The 17584-nt window shown below is 36.8% G+C and overlaps 1 protein-coding gene across 11 annotated transcripts in view; it reads right to left on the reverse strand.

The window, feature by feature from the left end:
• The window catches only part of KMT2C (lysine methyltransferase 2C), a 313148-nt gene that overhangs the window by 103729 nt on the left and 191835 nt on the right, over positions 1 to 17584 (reverse strand). For 10 of the 11 annotated variants that reach the window (XM_023727962.1, XM_023727957.1, XM_023727958.1 and 7 more), the window contains 6 exons: positions 13076 to 13257; positions 12659 to 12823; positions 11591 to 11700; positions 11025 to 11090; positions 9743 to 9955; positions 2014 to 2142 (listed from right to left, as the gene is read on the reverse strand). In XM_023727962.1, coding sequence (XP_023583730.1) covers positions 2014 to 2142; positions 9743 to 9955; positions 11025 to 11090; positions 11591 to 11700; positions 12659 to 12823; positions 13076 to 13257 — 865 coding nt within the window. The remainder of the gene's footprint in view (positions 1 to 2013; positions 2143 to 9742; positions 9956 to 11024; positions 11091 to 11590; positions 11701 to 12658; positions 12824 to 13075; positions 13258 to 17584) is intronic. The other variant, XM_023727965.1, reaches the window with a different exon arrangement.

A 17584-nucleotide genomic window follows, 5' to 3' on the forward strand; every position in this document is an offset into this window, starting at 1 on the left:
CCCAGCTACCACCAATGACCGCCCTGACAGGGAACACAATAGAGAGTCCCGAATGGAGCAGGAGAAATTTGGGGTGCAGAACTCAAATTCTAGTAAGAAGAGCAGACTTAATGGTCTGACTGAGACTGGAGGAACCCCAGAAAGTGTGGCCCCTGGATTCTCTATCAGCCCAGAACGAAAACAATTTCCAAGCCCAACTCTTCAGACAGGGATTGCACTGGACTGTGGGACATAAAGTGATATTCGTGAGGAGTGTGCCTCTTAGCACAAGTAGATACAAGAGACTAAATGGGCAGCTTCTTTCTGGAGGTGTGATGGGAAGGCAGAGAGTGTCAGGAGCTGGTTAAATGGACATGGGGAAACGGGGGCGGAAAGGGGAAGTGTGTTGTCACAGTATGGGGAGAGAAATTAGAGTCACATAACAATGTATATATAAATTTTTGTACAGAAAAGAAAAGATAATTACAAAGTAAACTAGACGACCCAAAAATTCTGTGACTGTGTCTATTTTTTCCACATTATCAAGGCCTCTGGGCCTGAGACACAGAGTTCTTTGGCTGAGCATGAAATCTGGAGCCAGACTGCTTAGGTTCAAGTTCTGGTTACTGACTGACTTTGGGCAAGACTCTTAACTTCTCAGTGCCTTAGTTCTCTCATTGGAAAAGGGATAATATACAACACTTCCTCATACATGTTATGAGGATTAAATGAATTAATATGTGTAAAGTGCTTAGACCAGTGTCTGACACACAGTGAACACTATAAGTTTTTGCTATTATGATACAGTTGTCTAAGAAAATACTTCGTGATCTAATGGACCCCTCAACTAGAGGATGACTTCCATACAGAGGAAAAAAAACACTAAATATAAGTTCCTAGAAGGAATTCACAATTTGGACAGTGTCTTGAAAACAGTAAGAGCACTAATAAGCTTATAACTAAAAAGAAGTGGAATTGTTTACATAAAATGTTCTGAATGAAACTAATCTTACATCCTTGTTAGAGATGTGGCCCATCTGGAAGGAAGGTTACCTCTTAAGCTCTTGCAGAATACAAACGAAATGGAGTTAGAAAGGTCTTCCTTACAAATCAAAAAGGATTTACAGTACTCTTACCAATAAAATATAAGCAACCGGAGGAATAAAGATTATACTGATTCAATTTAATACTACATTTTTGAGTAAATTGGCTGTTTGGAATACCTGGCTCAGTAAAATACAGAAATATACACCGATTTCCTAAATGTCTGTTTTCGTCAATCTAAAGGGCACTAATAACCAATACTTCGTAACTGACCTATTTTCATCACTTTTCCTTATGCTAATTGTATAAAGCAACAAACTCAGTATTTTCAAAACAAATTATCAGATAATTTCAAAACAAATTATCAGATAAACTGCTTAAAGAAAACTTACAAGTTCCATGTTATGACAATTCCAATAATTTTTTTTCCAATATGGCAAACAAAACAGGACCAGCAGGGCAGCCTTTCTCTCTACCTCTGAGGCAGTGAGTGTTTAAGCAGTCATAGTATTAACAGGATTATTAATTCTAGATGCATAAGAACTCTGTCTTGTTCATCTTCATATTGTATACTTACTGTCACTCCTGTATAAACACTCAAATTTTTAAACATTCAGATATTAGAAATACTGAAAATTAAAAGAATTATAGAAGTATACAAAGGGAAATACATAAATGGTTTAAAAAATCTAAATACAAATAAAACCAGTCTAGTAAAGCAGGTAATAAAATAGTTAACATCTGGGTTAAGGCATTAAATAATGACTTATTGTGAAGTTTTCATTTACTCAGCCTAAGGAATGCATCAGCTAAAAAGCATATTCAATCAGTTTAGTTCTTTAATTTATACACACAAGCTTTAGTTCAAAAGTTGTTAAGGTGGTATATTTAATTCTGATTATTTAATTTTAATTGAAGTCCTCAATGTTAACATTTTTCTTACATTAACTAAGTTTGTTTATACTGCGATCTCTAGCTCAGGCACCATACCTGGTCTGTACGGCTTCCTTTTTCTTTTTTTGGTGCCCTCTGCTCCTTCTGCTCCCTTAGGTTCATCATCCACAGCTTCCCGCTCAGGACTAGATTCTGACTTTCCATCACAATCCATAAGTTCTCCTTCTGGAAAAAAGTAAATGTACACATAAGATTGGAAAACAAATGCATAATTTCTAGTAATAAGAAATAAAAAGCAAAGTGGTTGCTGAGCTATTCTAATCCTGCATCCCAGATGATAGGGAACGTATAGAAAGAGATTTTAAAAGCCTCAAATGGTTTTAGAAATCATGCTGCTGAATGCAGTGATCTCAGGAAAGGAAATATTAAGAATCAGGGAAGGGGAAAACACACAAACACAGCTCAGAAAGACCATTATAAACCAATTTGCACTTACAAAATCTTCACCTTGTTTTTAATCACGTCTTTAGGCTCAGGACCCTAAAGGAGTCTCTATCTCTAGCTTAGAACTCTCTTCTGAGCTCCAACAACAGCTGTAATTTGTTATCACCAACGTACTAAAATCTTTATATCCAAAATTGAATTCCTAATTGAAGATAAACTGCTTCCCTTTTCCAGGTGCTACCTACCTATCAACATTAAAGGCATTGAAACCTAGTCTGAAGAAGCCCAGACACCTGGGGGAGAGCCCTGACAATTCCTAATTCCTTTTCCCCCACAATCAAGATGCCTATACATTCTACTTCCTGGATAGTTCTCACAATCATTTTACTTCTCTCTACCACCATCCTCTGGATCACTTTTCTTTCCAAAAGGATGGTGGTAGAGAGAAATACAATGATTTTGGCAAAGAATATCAAATATACCACGGACCGGCAGAAGAACCAACCAATCTGTCTTAGAAGAAGTACAGACAGAATGCTCCTTAAAAACAATGACGGAGAAACTTCACCTCATGTACTTTGGACATGTTATTAGGAGGGATCAGTCCCTGGAGAAGGACATCATGCTTGGTAAAGTACAGGGCCAATGAAGAAGAGCAAGACCCTCAACAAGATGAAATGACAAAGCAGGCTGCAACAACGGGCTCAGACATAGCCTTGTGAGGACGGCGCACGACTGGGCCATGTTTCCCTGTTGTACACAGTGTCACTATGACTTGGAATCTACTCAACGGCACCGAGTACCACCACCATCCTAGTCCAATCTTCCAGATGGCTTACTGCAATACCCTCCTATCTAATTTCCCTATCTCCAGGCATACCCCCTCTCCAATCAGTTCTTTAAATTGCAGTCTAAATGTTTTTATAAATATGTATCGACTTTCTGCTTAAAATTCTATAGTGTCCTCCCAGTGCCCTCAAAATAAAGTTCACATTTTAAGGCCCACTACAGTAGTCTCTTGTAAACTCTCCAGTTTCATCTTGCTCCAACCACAGTAACTATTTGCAGTTCCTTAATGCATGAAGCTTTCTTCCACTACTTCCCCAACCTCTGCCTTCAACCTACTCATCTTTCAAGATTTATTCTAATCATCACTTTCTCCTGTTGCCATTGAGTCGATTCTGACTCATAGTGATCCTACAGGACAGAGTAGAACTGCCCCACAGTGTTTCCACAGTTGTAAATCTTTATGGAAGCAGACTGCCACATCTTTCTTGCGTGGAAAATCTGGTAGGTTCAAACCACGAACCTTTCGATTAGCAGCTGAGCGCTTAACCACTATGCCACCAGGGTGCCTCAAATGGTAGAAAGTGGTATATAAAGTGGCTCCAACATGACCACTGTCACTGAAGGCTAAGGTTTCTTTTAACCAACATCTTAATAAGGGCTTTCTGATTCCCACAGACTGCAATGAAGAAAAACACACTATACTGCCCAAATATGAAAAATTATCCCATCAATACGTCATCTGTGTATGGCTATACAATCTCTGGAAGTTTACATGATTACGGTGGTTCTCTCATTGGACAGGAACTGGATGGCAACTTTTTGAACTCTTCGCACTTTTTGAAAATCATGAACAAATATTATCTATTCAAAAACAAAACCTACTTATCAAAAATAGTTACAAATGCACATACCCTTTGGTTCAGCAAGGAATTCATCTTTCAGACCCACATTTGTATAAAATGATAAATGTACCGGGTTATTTACTCTACCATTAATAGTAAAAGACTAGAAAAAACTCCAAAGGTCTACTAATAGGGGAGGGGACTGATAAGTTACTTAAATCAAAACAAAGAAGTATTTGCAGCCATGAAAAATGAACAGTATAACATATGCAGCTGCTCATATGTGCAAAAAAATACCTCTGAAAAGATACACAAGAAATAGTAGCCTTTGGTAAAATGAATTGGGGGCATGAGTACAGGGCAGAGAAGAGTTTTCACTGTTTACTCTTTTACTGTTTTTCAGTTTGGAACCAAGTGAATATATAACCTGTCCAAAATCAAAACTAAAAAGTCAAGGGAATTAACACTAACATTACCAGAGGAGTAAGTCATAAGGAAGCAGCCTCCCTAACCAGGTGGACAGGTTATTTCCCTCTTCCCTCTCTCCTACAGCTACTTAATACCACTTCCTACTCCACTCTACCTACCTCTGTCCCCTCCCTGCTAGTGCCTAGATGCAATCTTCTCCAGCATCTGCCAAGCATCCCCTTACACTATGCTGGTCTATGTTGGGGCCTGGCAATTCAGAGGGAAGGGACTGTGTCCTCACTCTTAAGACACAGAGAGTTTCTGTTTTCTTAGGTTTGGGATTTTTTGTACTAACAGGGTTTCTACATTCCACAAGGTGAATTAGAAGCCTGATTTTATTACATAAGAGACTTGCTTTTGCTATACTAAGGTGACCATTTATGACTTACTTTCTTAAACACTTAACAAAAGCGTTAAAAATCAACAAAAAAAATCAGAAGTATTGTTACAATATTCCAGGAGCATCACAAGTTACTTTGGACCTTGTAGACTCCTGTTTAGACCAGGGTAAAATTACTTCTATGGGAACACATATTCAGACAGCCTCAAGTCTGAAATGCACATCTGAAGATCACTTTTACCTAATAATGCTTTCCAAAATTCAATTTTAAAATCATCTAGTTTCATCCTTATGTACTGTACTTTTTAATAAAGTAGTCTGTCAGGTATGACTTAATAATACAGAAGAAAATAGTTACACATGCTTTCATTATAATTTTTTCATAGCTTCCGAAATGAAGAAAAATATATGGACACATTCAGTACAGAGAAGAACTCAGGCAGACACTCCTCCACCATAAGTATTCAAAGAAACAAGCATAGGCGTAATTCCTTTCTTTTACTAATGCTAAAGAACTTATATCACATATAAAAACAATAGTTCGGGATTTTGTTTTAGTTGTGTAAGATATAGAAAACACAGGTAGCCCCCGACTTAGGACTCATCAGAGGTACGACAAACCGCACTTACGACCATCTGTTTTTTTTGTTTTTAAATACATTTTATCGTTAGTACAACTTCCTGGGAGAAAGTTACAGGAGAATGTATGCAGGGGATATGGAAAAAACTGCTGAGTTATGTCACTGCAAGCATTTGATCAGGATGCTATGATAGAAGAGATTGGGAGAAAAATTGTCCATACGGCAAGAATGCAGAATTTAGAACTTGGTATCACTGATGTAGAACAGCTCATAGGTCATGAAGGGGAACTGACAGATCAGGACTTAACGGATTTTGAAGAGGAAAGAAATGCTGAAGAAAAAAGAAATAATGAGGAAGCGGAAGGAGAGAAGTTGTCAAAAAAATTTATGGTGAAAGGATTAGCTGGAGTTTTTTTTCTAAACTAAATCAAGGGCTTTAGTTGCTTGAAAACACAGGCCCTAACACTGATTGCTTTGCTAAGGTCAACAAACAGATTTGGGAAGCAGCGATATGTTACCACAAAATATATTAAGAAAAAAAAAGAAAAGAACCATACAAACAACTCTCACTGATTTTCAGACTAGAAATGCCATCCCCATTCCCAGGTATAATTCAGATGATCCAGAACCTTCCACAGTGGAGTAATACTGCAACTGACAAAATGCCAATGTCATCCAACTCTTCTTCATCGTTGGAGTTATCTGTGAAGCATTTATTTAGCACTCATACTGTAACAGCTATTATTTCGTATGTCCCTGACGTGCATTTTCTCACATCTTCAGCACAACTACTCTAAGAGGATGGTTCTACTTAATATATTTTATAAATGAGAAGACTAAGTATCAGAGAAGTTAAACAACTTGCTTAAAAATATTCAAGGTAGGCTTCAACACTGGTCATTGCTTAATAATGGTTTCCAAAGTGTTGAGATGTGATTAAAACATGTCACTGCAACAGTGTGAAAACTGGCAAATTTTAAGTTTTATACAAAGTAGCAGAAAAATAGGCACTTTTAAAGATGAGGGTTTTGTTAGAAATCTTAGTATAACATAACAAGGATCATACTCTTAGGATCTTTTCCTGTATTTTTTTCCTGAACAGGCATATTTAAATAACATAAAACTGATTTTAAACATATGGATCTATAGAGTCTCAGGAGAGCAAAGTTGTAGTAATCTTTGATTAAAAAAAACAAAACAAAAACAGCCAATATGCTAAACAACAAGCACCTTTTTTCATATTCATAGGAGGCACTCTAAAAATAACGAGATTCACTAAAGCAATTCAAGGTGGACTATTGTACCATGTAAACAGAAAGCTAGCAAGTGTAATGACTCGTTCATCTCGTTTTCTTATACCCCGACAAGTATCAACATGAGAATATAAAATGAAGCACATACCACTTCTCAGAGTGCTGTCGCTGCACAGGGCACTAGTCACAGGGGAACTTCCTAGGTTTTGTTGTTGTTGTGTTTTGTTTTTAAAAAGTTCTATGAGCTCTCAGGTTCTCACTGTGAAGATCTAAGAAAGGAAGGCGCTGGCAGAGGGAGGGGAAAAGTAACTACTTTAAATACTCCCAGAGTGTTCTCCATAATAAAAGAAGCCTACTCTCCAAGGGAAAAAGACTTTATCAGAGCTTCAGGGACCCAACAGATGGATCTTTATCAAAAGGAGGAAAACTGTGGAAAGGAACTTCAAACCAGACTTACTGGACAAATTGAGATGGGGGGAGGAGGAAACCTCCAAACCTATTGTCTGGAAACAACTTTTGAACCTTGAGCTGAAACGATCTCATGAAGTTGTCTTTAAACTAAACAATTCAGCTCAATAAATAAAAAATGTCTGCCTTGAGCATGTGCCCTGTTGAAGAATTACCTATAGAGATAGAGATGACAACTGGAACTCTAAAGCACAGATGAGAACATCAAGGGGAAGAGAGAACAAGTTAACAGTGGTGAAATACCAGGGGCAGAGACAGTGAGAATGGTGATACAATGTGAAGTGTACAACCATCATCAGTGAACTGTGCATGCAAACACTGCTGAATGCGTGTATGTTTTGCTGTGTATTTTGTTACCCATCCCCACAAAAAAAAAGTTCTATGATCTCATAATTTGGGAAATAATGTGTACCATCAAGCAACCTTTCAAATTTTGTGTAATGTGGCATTTCCCAAAAGTAAGTGACTATGAAACCATTTTTTTAGGCATCTTCTAGTATCCTCAGAAACTAGAATTCTTCAGCACACTCTCAGTGATACTGATACAGATTCTTCCAGAGTATACACATTATTTCTTCACAAGTCCCAAACCACTTAAAATTTCAAAAGCAAAGTCTCTATCAACAGTTATTTGAACACTGGTTATATACAAGCATCTGAAAGCTTTTCTCCAAACCACAAAGACCCAAAAATATTACTACAAAATAAATGTAAGGATTAAATGATAAATTATCAGGCACATACAAAAGACATATTTTCTTTCCAAGCCATGACTCTCTTCACCTGGACTACTGCAATTCCTACTCAATCTACTTGCCACCTTGACCACATACAGTGTAGTCACAGCAGAGTATTCCTTTAAAAATATAACATCATGCCACCCTTCTCTTCAGAAATCCCCAGTGAGCTTCCGTTACACCCAGAGTAAGTTCAGACTCCTAGGGTAGTGTCTTATGGTCTTGCAAGTTCTACCGAGCTGCCTACCTCCCCACGTCTCTGATCTCATCATCTACTAATTCTCACCTTTGCTCACTCTGCTGGACACTCAAGCATGACAGGCACACCCCCACCCAGAATCTTCGCACTGATTTACTCACTGCCTGGAATGCTCCTCCTCAGATAATCCAGTTGCTTGACTCTTTAAAATATGTGCTCAAATATTGCCTTCTCAGTGAAGCTTGTCCTACCACCCCATTTCATTTGATCTCTCACCACCATCTGCACCACAGGCTCCCCTTACCCTACTATCTCTTTCCATAGCACTTGGAAAACATAATTATTTATTATGTTATTGTGTTATTTTTAGACTCTTGCTTCCTAACATTAAAATGTAAGCTCCATGAGCAGAGGATTTTATGTATTTTGTTCACTGACATGACTCCCAAAACCTCGTATGTAGTTTGTTGTTGTGTGCCATCGAGTCGATTCTGACTCATAGCAAACCTACAGAGAGAGCAGAGGTGCCCCGTAAGGTTTCCAAGGTACGGCTGGTGGATTCGAACTGCTGACTTTTTGGTTAGCAGCTGTAGCTCTTAACCATTGTGCCACCAGGGCTGCCTGGCATGTGGTAGGCATTCAATAAATACTAGCTGTTGTCGGGTGCCATCGAGGCCATTCCAACTCAGCAACTCCATGTGACAGAGCAGAACTGCCCCACAGGGTTTTCTAGGCTTTAGTCTTTACAGGAGCAGACTGCCAGGTCTTTTCTCCCGTGGAGCTGCTGGGTGGGTGCCAATTGCTGATCTTTTGGTTTAGCAGTTAAGTGCTTGACCACTGTGCCACCAGGGCTCCTTAATAGAAAAAAAAAAATTACTTTATTTCTGAATCACTTGAAAAGAAATAACCACTCTAAAACTAAACAAGCCTACAGGGATCTTCTCCAGTGATAAGCAAAATGTAACTCACTGGAGCTGATTTTTTCATCTTAAGAATTCAGCTAGGAAAATTTTTTGATATTTCCTCTGATCAAGAAGTTATTTATAAACAGTTTATGATTAACCTTCTTGGACTATAAATTTATACTTGAAGATTAACAACAGTTTTTCCATTTCTAGAATTCTACTTTAACTTATTTAGGTTTATTTCCAAACCAAATTGAGTATTACTTAAGTAAAACAGTTTTCACTGCCTCTTGCAGTCAATACTAGTTTCACTCTTACTACTCTTTATGTGAAGAATATGATGAGATTTATATGAAATTCATAATCCCTTAATCTAGTAAAACCCCTTTAATCTTTAACAGTAAAAGAAATTTTGAAGCCTGTTTTGTTGTACCCTAGTGTTAGAACTTTTAATTTCTGAATAAATATGGCATCCAAAATCACAGTATCTGAGAAGGTTTATGCTGCTATCTAGCATACTACAGTCAAGCCCTCTGAATTCTCCTACATGTGATCCTTAAAGATACGGTACTCCTGGAGACTTCTGTAAGGTAGGCCTGTTCTAAGAGGGTACATGAAAGGGAAGACACCTGAAAAGGCAAGGTCCGAGAAGACCATTCACTGAGAAAGGACAATTATTACATCAAGGCTTATCCAGGTCAGTATGATTTACCCTTACATAAATCACACATATTTTGAAAGCGATTTTATATGCTTTAATTCTTGCAAGCACAGTCCATAGAAAATAAATCAGCATTACCTCTACTGTCATCCATTTCACCATCCCTTGAATGCTCTGACTGGATGTCTGGAGGGGTCTGAAGGACAGCCACACTATTCTGATTTATAATCTTCAATTTCAACTTTGGTTTTGACCGTTTTCTTCTTGGAACTGTAACTGTGAGGCTCTGTAATTGACTCATCCCTGATTCGGTCAAACAAACACCATCCTGGGTGTAGGTTTTGGGTGGATCTAGAAATCACAGAATCCCAAGAATACAAATGAAAACTTCCATTTTAAATTCTGACTGATATATTATCATTCCAAAATACCCATATCAAGGGAATGTGACTTTTATAAAGCAGTTATCCTTAATCGGGCACCATAAACCATTGCTGTCGAGTTGATTCTGACTCATAGTGACCCTATAGAACACAGCAGAACTGCTCCATAGAGTTTCCAAGAAACGGCTGGTGGATTCAAACTGTTGACCTTTTGGTTTGCAGCCAAATGCTTAACCACTACACTACCAGGGCCTGAACTGGGCACTGAAGAGTTAATTATTCTATCAGTTAATTATTTGTGAACAATCATTTGTGAATAATTAACTGGATGGTGCCCAATTAAAACCACGAATAAATCTAAATGGCCAAACTTTCTCAGATTACAGGCAATAATACTGAGTGTTTTAAAAGAAGTCTTCCTGGCATTTCTATTTTCATGTATCAATATAAGGATTTAGAAGGAAAGCACTGAAGCTAAAATACTCCAGAAACCAATTTGAAAAACAAAGTATCAATATATAATCACTTACAGGGAGAGGTGGTAAATAAGTAGAAATCCTGCTGATTTAACTTTTGAATGTATAAAGATGCTGTTCATTAGAATAATTTCTGTACTATCCAAATGTTTTTCCATCAAATGGTATCAGATACAAGTAGGTAAAAGAATAACTGATTAATAAAAGTATCATATTTAATTACGATCCCAGGCTGATCTATTACAAAATAATAGTAACAGACTGAATTAATTCTAAAAATATCTGCATGCTTGCTAAAACTAAGTCTTATTTTTTGCTAACTGACAACAAAGCAAGTATGGCATTAATGGTTATTTTAAAGTTATTATTTTTATTGCCAATTTCCTGAAATTTATAGGAATACTGTCCCACTAAAGCTGGACAAGACTAACATTTTATTTGGATTGAAGACCCACACAATGAAGTCAGGTTTCATACAATGCATAGCAAGTAAGTTATATAAAAATTACCATTTGTAACATTTTTGTAAAGAGTAGTCAAGTAAAGCATTTCAGATTTTACCTAGCTCTTTTACTTTTGTGACAATTTGTGCTACAAGTGACGATTCACAGCAGTCTGAGGAAGGCACTGAAATAAAAAAAAAGTTAAGCAATTTTTTTTTCCAGAAAAGGTAAAGCATATTTAAAGATGAACATACGAGTAAAATTTCTATTTTTGTATCCTGTTTCATTAAAATAAATGTCTGAATACTAAATATGGCTAAAAGCTGTCTTTACAACAAGGAGAGGTGAAGAGGAAAATAAGGAACTGGAGGAAAAACTGGCAAAGATCAGTGCACTGGATCATACACCAGACTGTGCGACAGGAAACACTGCTAATAACTGCAAAATCACGTGCCTTGAAAGCAAAATTACATTTCGTATCTAAAACGCATGCTTCATTTATTTAAGTAAATGGTTTTAACATATTAATTTGGGATAATAAGAATTCATTTATATAAAATAATACCTTATTTTTTTTTTCTAAAATACTTGTCAAAATAATAATTTCACAAAAAGGAAAAAGAATTAGAGTAAGAACACTCCTGGCGAGATGCCAGTATGGATACTGTGTAATTATTCTCTTACCATTTGATGCAGGCATATAGGGTCTGCACATGCTACAATCAAAACCAATGTCTGCTACATTTTCCACTTCCTCCTCGGTATTTAAGTTTTGACAAACTGCATGCATCCATCTAAAAAGACCACATTTGTACATTAAAAAAGCAGAATACATTGAGATCTGTTTCCTTTTAAAAATTATAATAGGAGTTGAATGTCTTTAAACTTAAAGCTCTTAAGCCTCACACGCTCCCCAAATCTAGTTCATCTTAACCTTTTCTCCTAACCCATTTCCCCAATGACGCACACAAACTTTTCAGGAAGCTGGGAAAGAAAACGAGAACAAGTACTAGGTAGGGAGCAAAAGCACATTACATAAGAAGGCTAACTGTTTTATGATCATACGTTGAATATGTCAAAGACAGCAAGTAAGCTAGTTAGGGCAATTAGAAAGAAAGCCAGACAACTACAAATGGCATAGTACGCATGTAGTCTATATACTACATCGACTTCATGTAGCTATAACTCATTTAAGTGATGTTGAATGGTACCTGGGAAATAAAGCTAAGCCGTTGTCTTGCCTGGGAAAAAAGAACTGTTAGGCAAACTCCTGAGAATCCTAAGCTACGGTGAAATAGTATTGCTAATAATATCACATGTACACTGCTTAAGTGTGACAAAGCACAGTAGTATACCACTGAACCCAAAGAAAACAATACTTATTTTGAAGCTGCATACATACTAATTAGGGAGGGCAGAAAAAATGATTTAAGGAAAATAGATTGTGTGAGATCCCTTTTAGAATCTAATAAAAGACTCAAACCCTCCACAGAAAAATGCATATACGTAAGCAATAATTCTGCATATAATTTTGAAGGATTCATAAACTTTCAAAAAGATCCCAGTTGGTCTGGGATTGAGAATTTAAAAAGAGATCACTTCTGTAAGTATCTAGCCAGCTAAAAACCTGAAAAGCAAAAAATTTTGTTTCTTAAATTTGTGACCTAGAAAGTTATTTTCCGTTTTCCTTTTGCTATATTAGAAAGATAAAAGCTTGCAAAAGATGAAAACAAACAAAAAACAGCACAATACCTATCACATTGTCTGCACTGCAGAATAAGATCTTCTTCTCTATAGTGTCGATAGCAGACCGGGCATGAAGATAAGCTTGCACAGGGAGCACACTGTGTGTAATTGTTTTGCCATTCACATCTTAGACCTGAAGACGTTGCTCCACAGTGTCTGCACCAAACACACCTGAAATTCAAACACCCCACAAAAGTCTCAATTTTATTTACTTATTTAGTTCCTACAATTTAAAAAGCTACATATGAACAGAACAGGGGAAAATTATTTGATGCATACTTGATTTTCTGATTAGTGATATCCACCACAGTAAACATGTATTATTCAATTAAACAGATGTAGCTAATTTTTTTTAAAACTAAACTGATGTGGGAAAGTTCTGAACTTGAAAGACTAACAACGGAAATGTAAATCCTAGAGTACCATTTGCACTTCCAGCCTCCTTTGGGAACTGTCTGCAATGGAGGATCTAGGCAGTAGGTGTGATAACTTATGTCACAATCATCACAAAGAAGGAGTCTTCCTGGGTCAGTAGCCTTCCCACAGGCCTCACATACAGTGCATTCAAGACACCTCCAACCTTTGCTAAGAACAACTTTAGTGATCTGTAAAAGAAACAACCAATCCATGTGATTTATACATTAACCTATGCCTCAGTTTGCATAATTAATTATACTATATAAATGAATATGGTGCTTATGTACCTAAAGCAGAAAAAAACAAACAACTAACATTTACTGAGCACCTACAATGGGCCTGATGCTGGGAGGGGCACTTCCATGTACTTTTAAGAGCCTACCTACTGAGGAGAATAATAGGAAGTGGCACATGTTTTAATGCCTTTTTTTTTTTTTAAACTCCACATTAGTACCTTGTGCTAGGGATTTTATGTCCAGATTAGAGATAAGGTGACTGAAGTTTAACCAAGTAAAATGCCCCCCTACTGCTGACGTAGGATTTGAAAATATATCAGTATGGTCTCTATCTACATTTCCATGAATTCCACTTTCCTGAAATTTGAAAATATATCAGTATGGTCTCTATCTACATTTCCATGAATTCCACTTTCCTGAAATTTGTGTACATGGCATAAAGATTTTTATATTAAAATCAACATGAACAATAATAGAAAAAATGCAGAAAGAAAAAACAAAATGAAGGTAAAACATGAGTTCTCAAGAACATTTTACGACCTTGGAGGATTCTGAACTATGAAGGTAGGACTTCTGAAATTCACCCTCACTCCTCTGTTTACTTTCCTCAACCTCAAGGGTCTAAGTTAGTAGAAAAGTTGAGAATCTCTATACTGCCCAATAAGTCCCTCAAAGGCAGCCACATCATGTAATATTAAAAATTTAGAACCAACCTCTTAAAGATCTCAAAAAACTAGAGTCTATAGATAAAAAGGATCACAGTGCCCACATTATAATGAAATAGGAAGTAATCAAGATACAGATAAAAATCTGAATTTTCATTAATTCAGATCGTGAAGAATAAGAGAGCCTAAAGTCTACCTGAAGAGGAAAATTAAAAAGTTAAATACAAAAGATCAACTATCAGAACGGCATCAAACTTCCCAATTATGGATTCTAGAAAACAACAGAATAATAGCTTCCAAATTCTTTAGGAAAATACTCTTCTCAAAGTACAATTCTTAGCTAAACAAGCAATGAAGTGTGAAGGCAGAATATATTTTTAGACATACAAAGACTCAGAATTCAACTCTCACAAATTCCTTCTAATGAAAGTTATGTAGAGATATGTAGAACAAAATGAGGGTTTATACCAAAAAGGAAGACAGAGAATCCAGAAAACAATGAATTCAACAAAGGCATCAGTCCAGGGAAGTTTAAGGATAAGAGTAGAGCAACAGACCTAGAAGCCACTGTCACAAACAAGAACAAGAATATGAGGAGCCTAGGAAAGAATAAGTTTATTCCCAGAAAAAAAGGGGCTTAACAAGGTAATCTGACATGGTGGCACTTCCATCTGCTATGGCAGTGAAAACAAACAACAACAAAAACCAGTGAAGATCCTTAAAGATTACTTTCTTCTTGCTATTAAACCTCCAATGAAAAATAAAAGAAAGTCATAGTACAGTGTTTAGATCTACAGTGAACATTTACTGAGTCATAACCAACACTTTACCTGGCTAAATGTAGTAATGCAACTATATTGGGAGAATGTGTTCCAACAAAATTGTATTTGTAAAAACAGGTGCGTAGACCAGATTTGGCCTGCAGCCCATCATTTGTCAACCTCCAGCTTAGAGGAAAAGGTAAGATGATCTGAAGATAAAGTATGAAACAGATTAATGAATTTACTAGTGGAGTTTTTTAAAAAATGTATCTTCATTCCTGCTAAGTCAAGTTTTCTTATTTTAGACAGCTACCCTGCAGTCTATTCTAGCCAAACCCTCAAGTTACTCAGTTCACAATTACTCTTCAACACACCACGATCTGGTCTCTATGTTCATCTCCATTGAAACTGCTCAAGTAGGTCAATCAAGGCCTTCTAGCTCCCAAATCTTACTGACACTTTAGTTTTTGTCTTACTTGACCTCTCTGCAGTACTTCAACTCTTAAACATTGTTTCCCCCTTTGAAAGTTCCTCTTCCCCTATGTATTAAAGCACCATTCTCAACTGATTTTCTCCTACTGCACTGATTTAGTCTTAATTTTCAAGAGCTCTTTCAAGTAAGGTATTATCTAGAGTTCCATCCACAGTACCATGTCAAAGTTGTGATAGATGTGTTTTATAATCTATAATGCATACTGTTACAACTAACTGGAACAGATCTTTCTCCAATCATAAAAAAAACTAGAAAACTGAGCAAGATATATAAAACAACTGTTTTTAGACACTGGACAACAGGCGGTACAGACTGTGATCTCTGTGAGGAGGGACGTTTTCCAGATTGCTGCACAAACAGGTAGAACCCCAGCAGAGTCTCATGGAGTTTAGAAGACATGATGGAGTTCAGGAAAGGTGAGGCAGCTAGAATTTACAGGACAGAGTACTGGAAAGGAAGAAGCAATGCAGAGTCAAGGCTCCAGAAGTGTTCACAGGGTTCTCCTTGAGTCTTTGGCTGTGTATCTACTAACCCAAACAAGGGGCTACAGCTAGAGGAGAGAACTGTTATTGGGAAATTGTAAGATTAACAATCACTGAAGCTCACATAGAGTCAAAAGACTGCTAAACAGGAGGAGGGTATTTGGTAGAGACCCCAGAAAGGCCAGTCCTTAGATATAGGGTGTTAAGCTAGCTAAAACAGCAGCTGTCAAAGTGTGGTCTGGGAAATCCCAGTGGGTCTGAAAGAGCAAAACTATTTTTATACAAATACTAATATGTTACTTGTTGTTTTCACTGTCATTCACTCAGGATTCTACAGTGGTGTTTTCCAGAGGCTATATGATGCATAATAACATCGTTACTTTGACGTAATACAAATTGTGCTTGTATTTAAAAATTTTGTCAGTTTCAATTTCTAAAATGATAAACATCAATAGGTATAATCCTCATAAACATAAACTCTTCGTGTCTGCAATAATTTTTGAGTGTTAGAAGGTTTCATGACCAAAAAGATTGAGAATAAGGGGCCACATAAACCAGAGACTTCATCAGCCTGAAACCAGAAGAACTAGATGGTACCCGGCTACCACCAAGACTGCCCTGACAGGGAACACAACAGAGAGTCCCTGATGGAGCAGGAGAAAAGTGGGGTGCAGAACTCAAATTCTAGTAAAAAGACCAGGTTGAGACTGGAGGGACCATCAAAGACATGGCCCCCGGACTCTCTGTTAATCCAGAACTAAAACCATTCCCGAGGTCAACTCTTCAGACAAAGATTAGACTGGACTATGGGACGTAAAATGAATACTCATGAAGAAGTGTGCTTCTCAGCTCAAGTAGATACTTGAGACTAAATGGGCAGCTCCACTCTGGAGGCGAGATGAGAAGGCAGAGAGGTCAGGAACTGGCTGAATGGACGTGGGAAATCAGGTAGAAAGGAGGGTCACATAACAATGTACATATAAATTTTTGTATGAGAGACTAACCTGAATCGTAAACTTTCACTTAAACAACAACAATAAAAAAAAGAGAAAAAAAAGATTGAAAATAGCTATTTTAGAATAAAGATTCTTTAGAAATCTTAAGAAGAAATTTCAAAAGGATCAAACTATCCACAAATAATTTAACCAACTGCCACAGCAAAACCTCTTTAAAGAAACAAAGTTCAGACACTCAAAAATATACTATTACCATGTCCACCATCCAACTGAAAATCACTAGACATACAAAGAAACAAGAAAGTATAACTTAATGCAGAAAATTAATTAATACAATGAGAAATGACAGAGATGATGAAATTAGCAAAGATTTAAAACAGCTATTGTAAATATATTAAAAAATTTAAAGGAAAACAAGAACATAAGGAAAAATATTAAAATTATAAAAAGAACAAAATAAAGCCAAGATGAACAATACAGTATCTGAATGAAAAATTCACTAGATGGGTTTAAAAATAGATTAGATACTGCATAAGAAATGTGAACTTGGGAACTGCAATAGAAACTATTCAAACTAAAGCACAGAAAGAAAAACAAAAACAAAAAACCCAACAACAGCAAACATCAGTGACCTGTGGGACAATATCATGCAATTACACACACACATACACACACACACACACACACACACACACTCTTGAGATTCCAGAAGGCGGGGGGCTAGGGAACAGAAAAAAAAAATTGAAGAAATAATGACCAAAAATTACCCAAAAATTAAATAAAAATAATACCAACCTACTGATCCAAGAAACCTAAGAAATCAGAATAAACACAAAGAAAACCTCACCAGGGCATATTATAAACAAACTGCTGAACCAAACCAAACCACACCCATTGCTGTCAAGTTGATTCTGACCAAAAC

This window comes from Trichechus manatus, unplaced genomic scaffold (assembly GCF_000243295.1).
Source record: "Trichechus manatus latirostris isolate Lorelei unplaced genomic scaffold, TriManLat1.0 scaffold00020, whole genome shotgun sequence".
In the NCBI taxonomy this organism is placed as follows: Eukaryota; Metazoa; Chordata; class Mammalia; order Sirenia; family Trichechidae; genus Trichechus; species Trichechus manatus.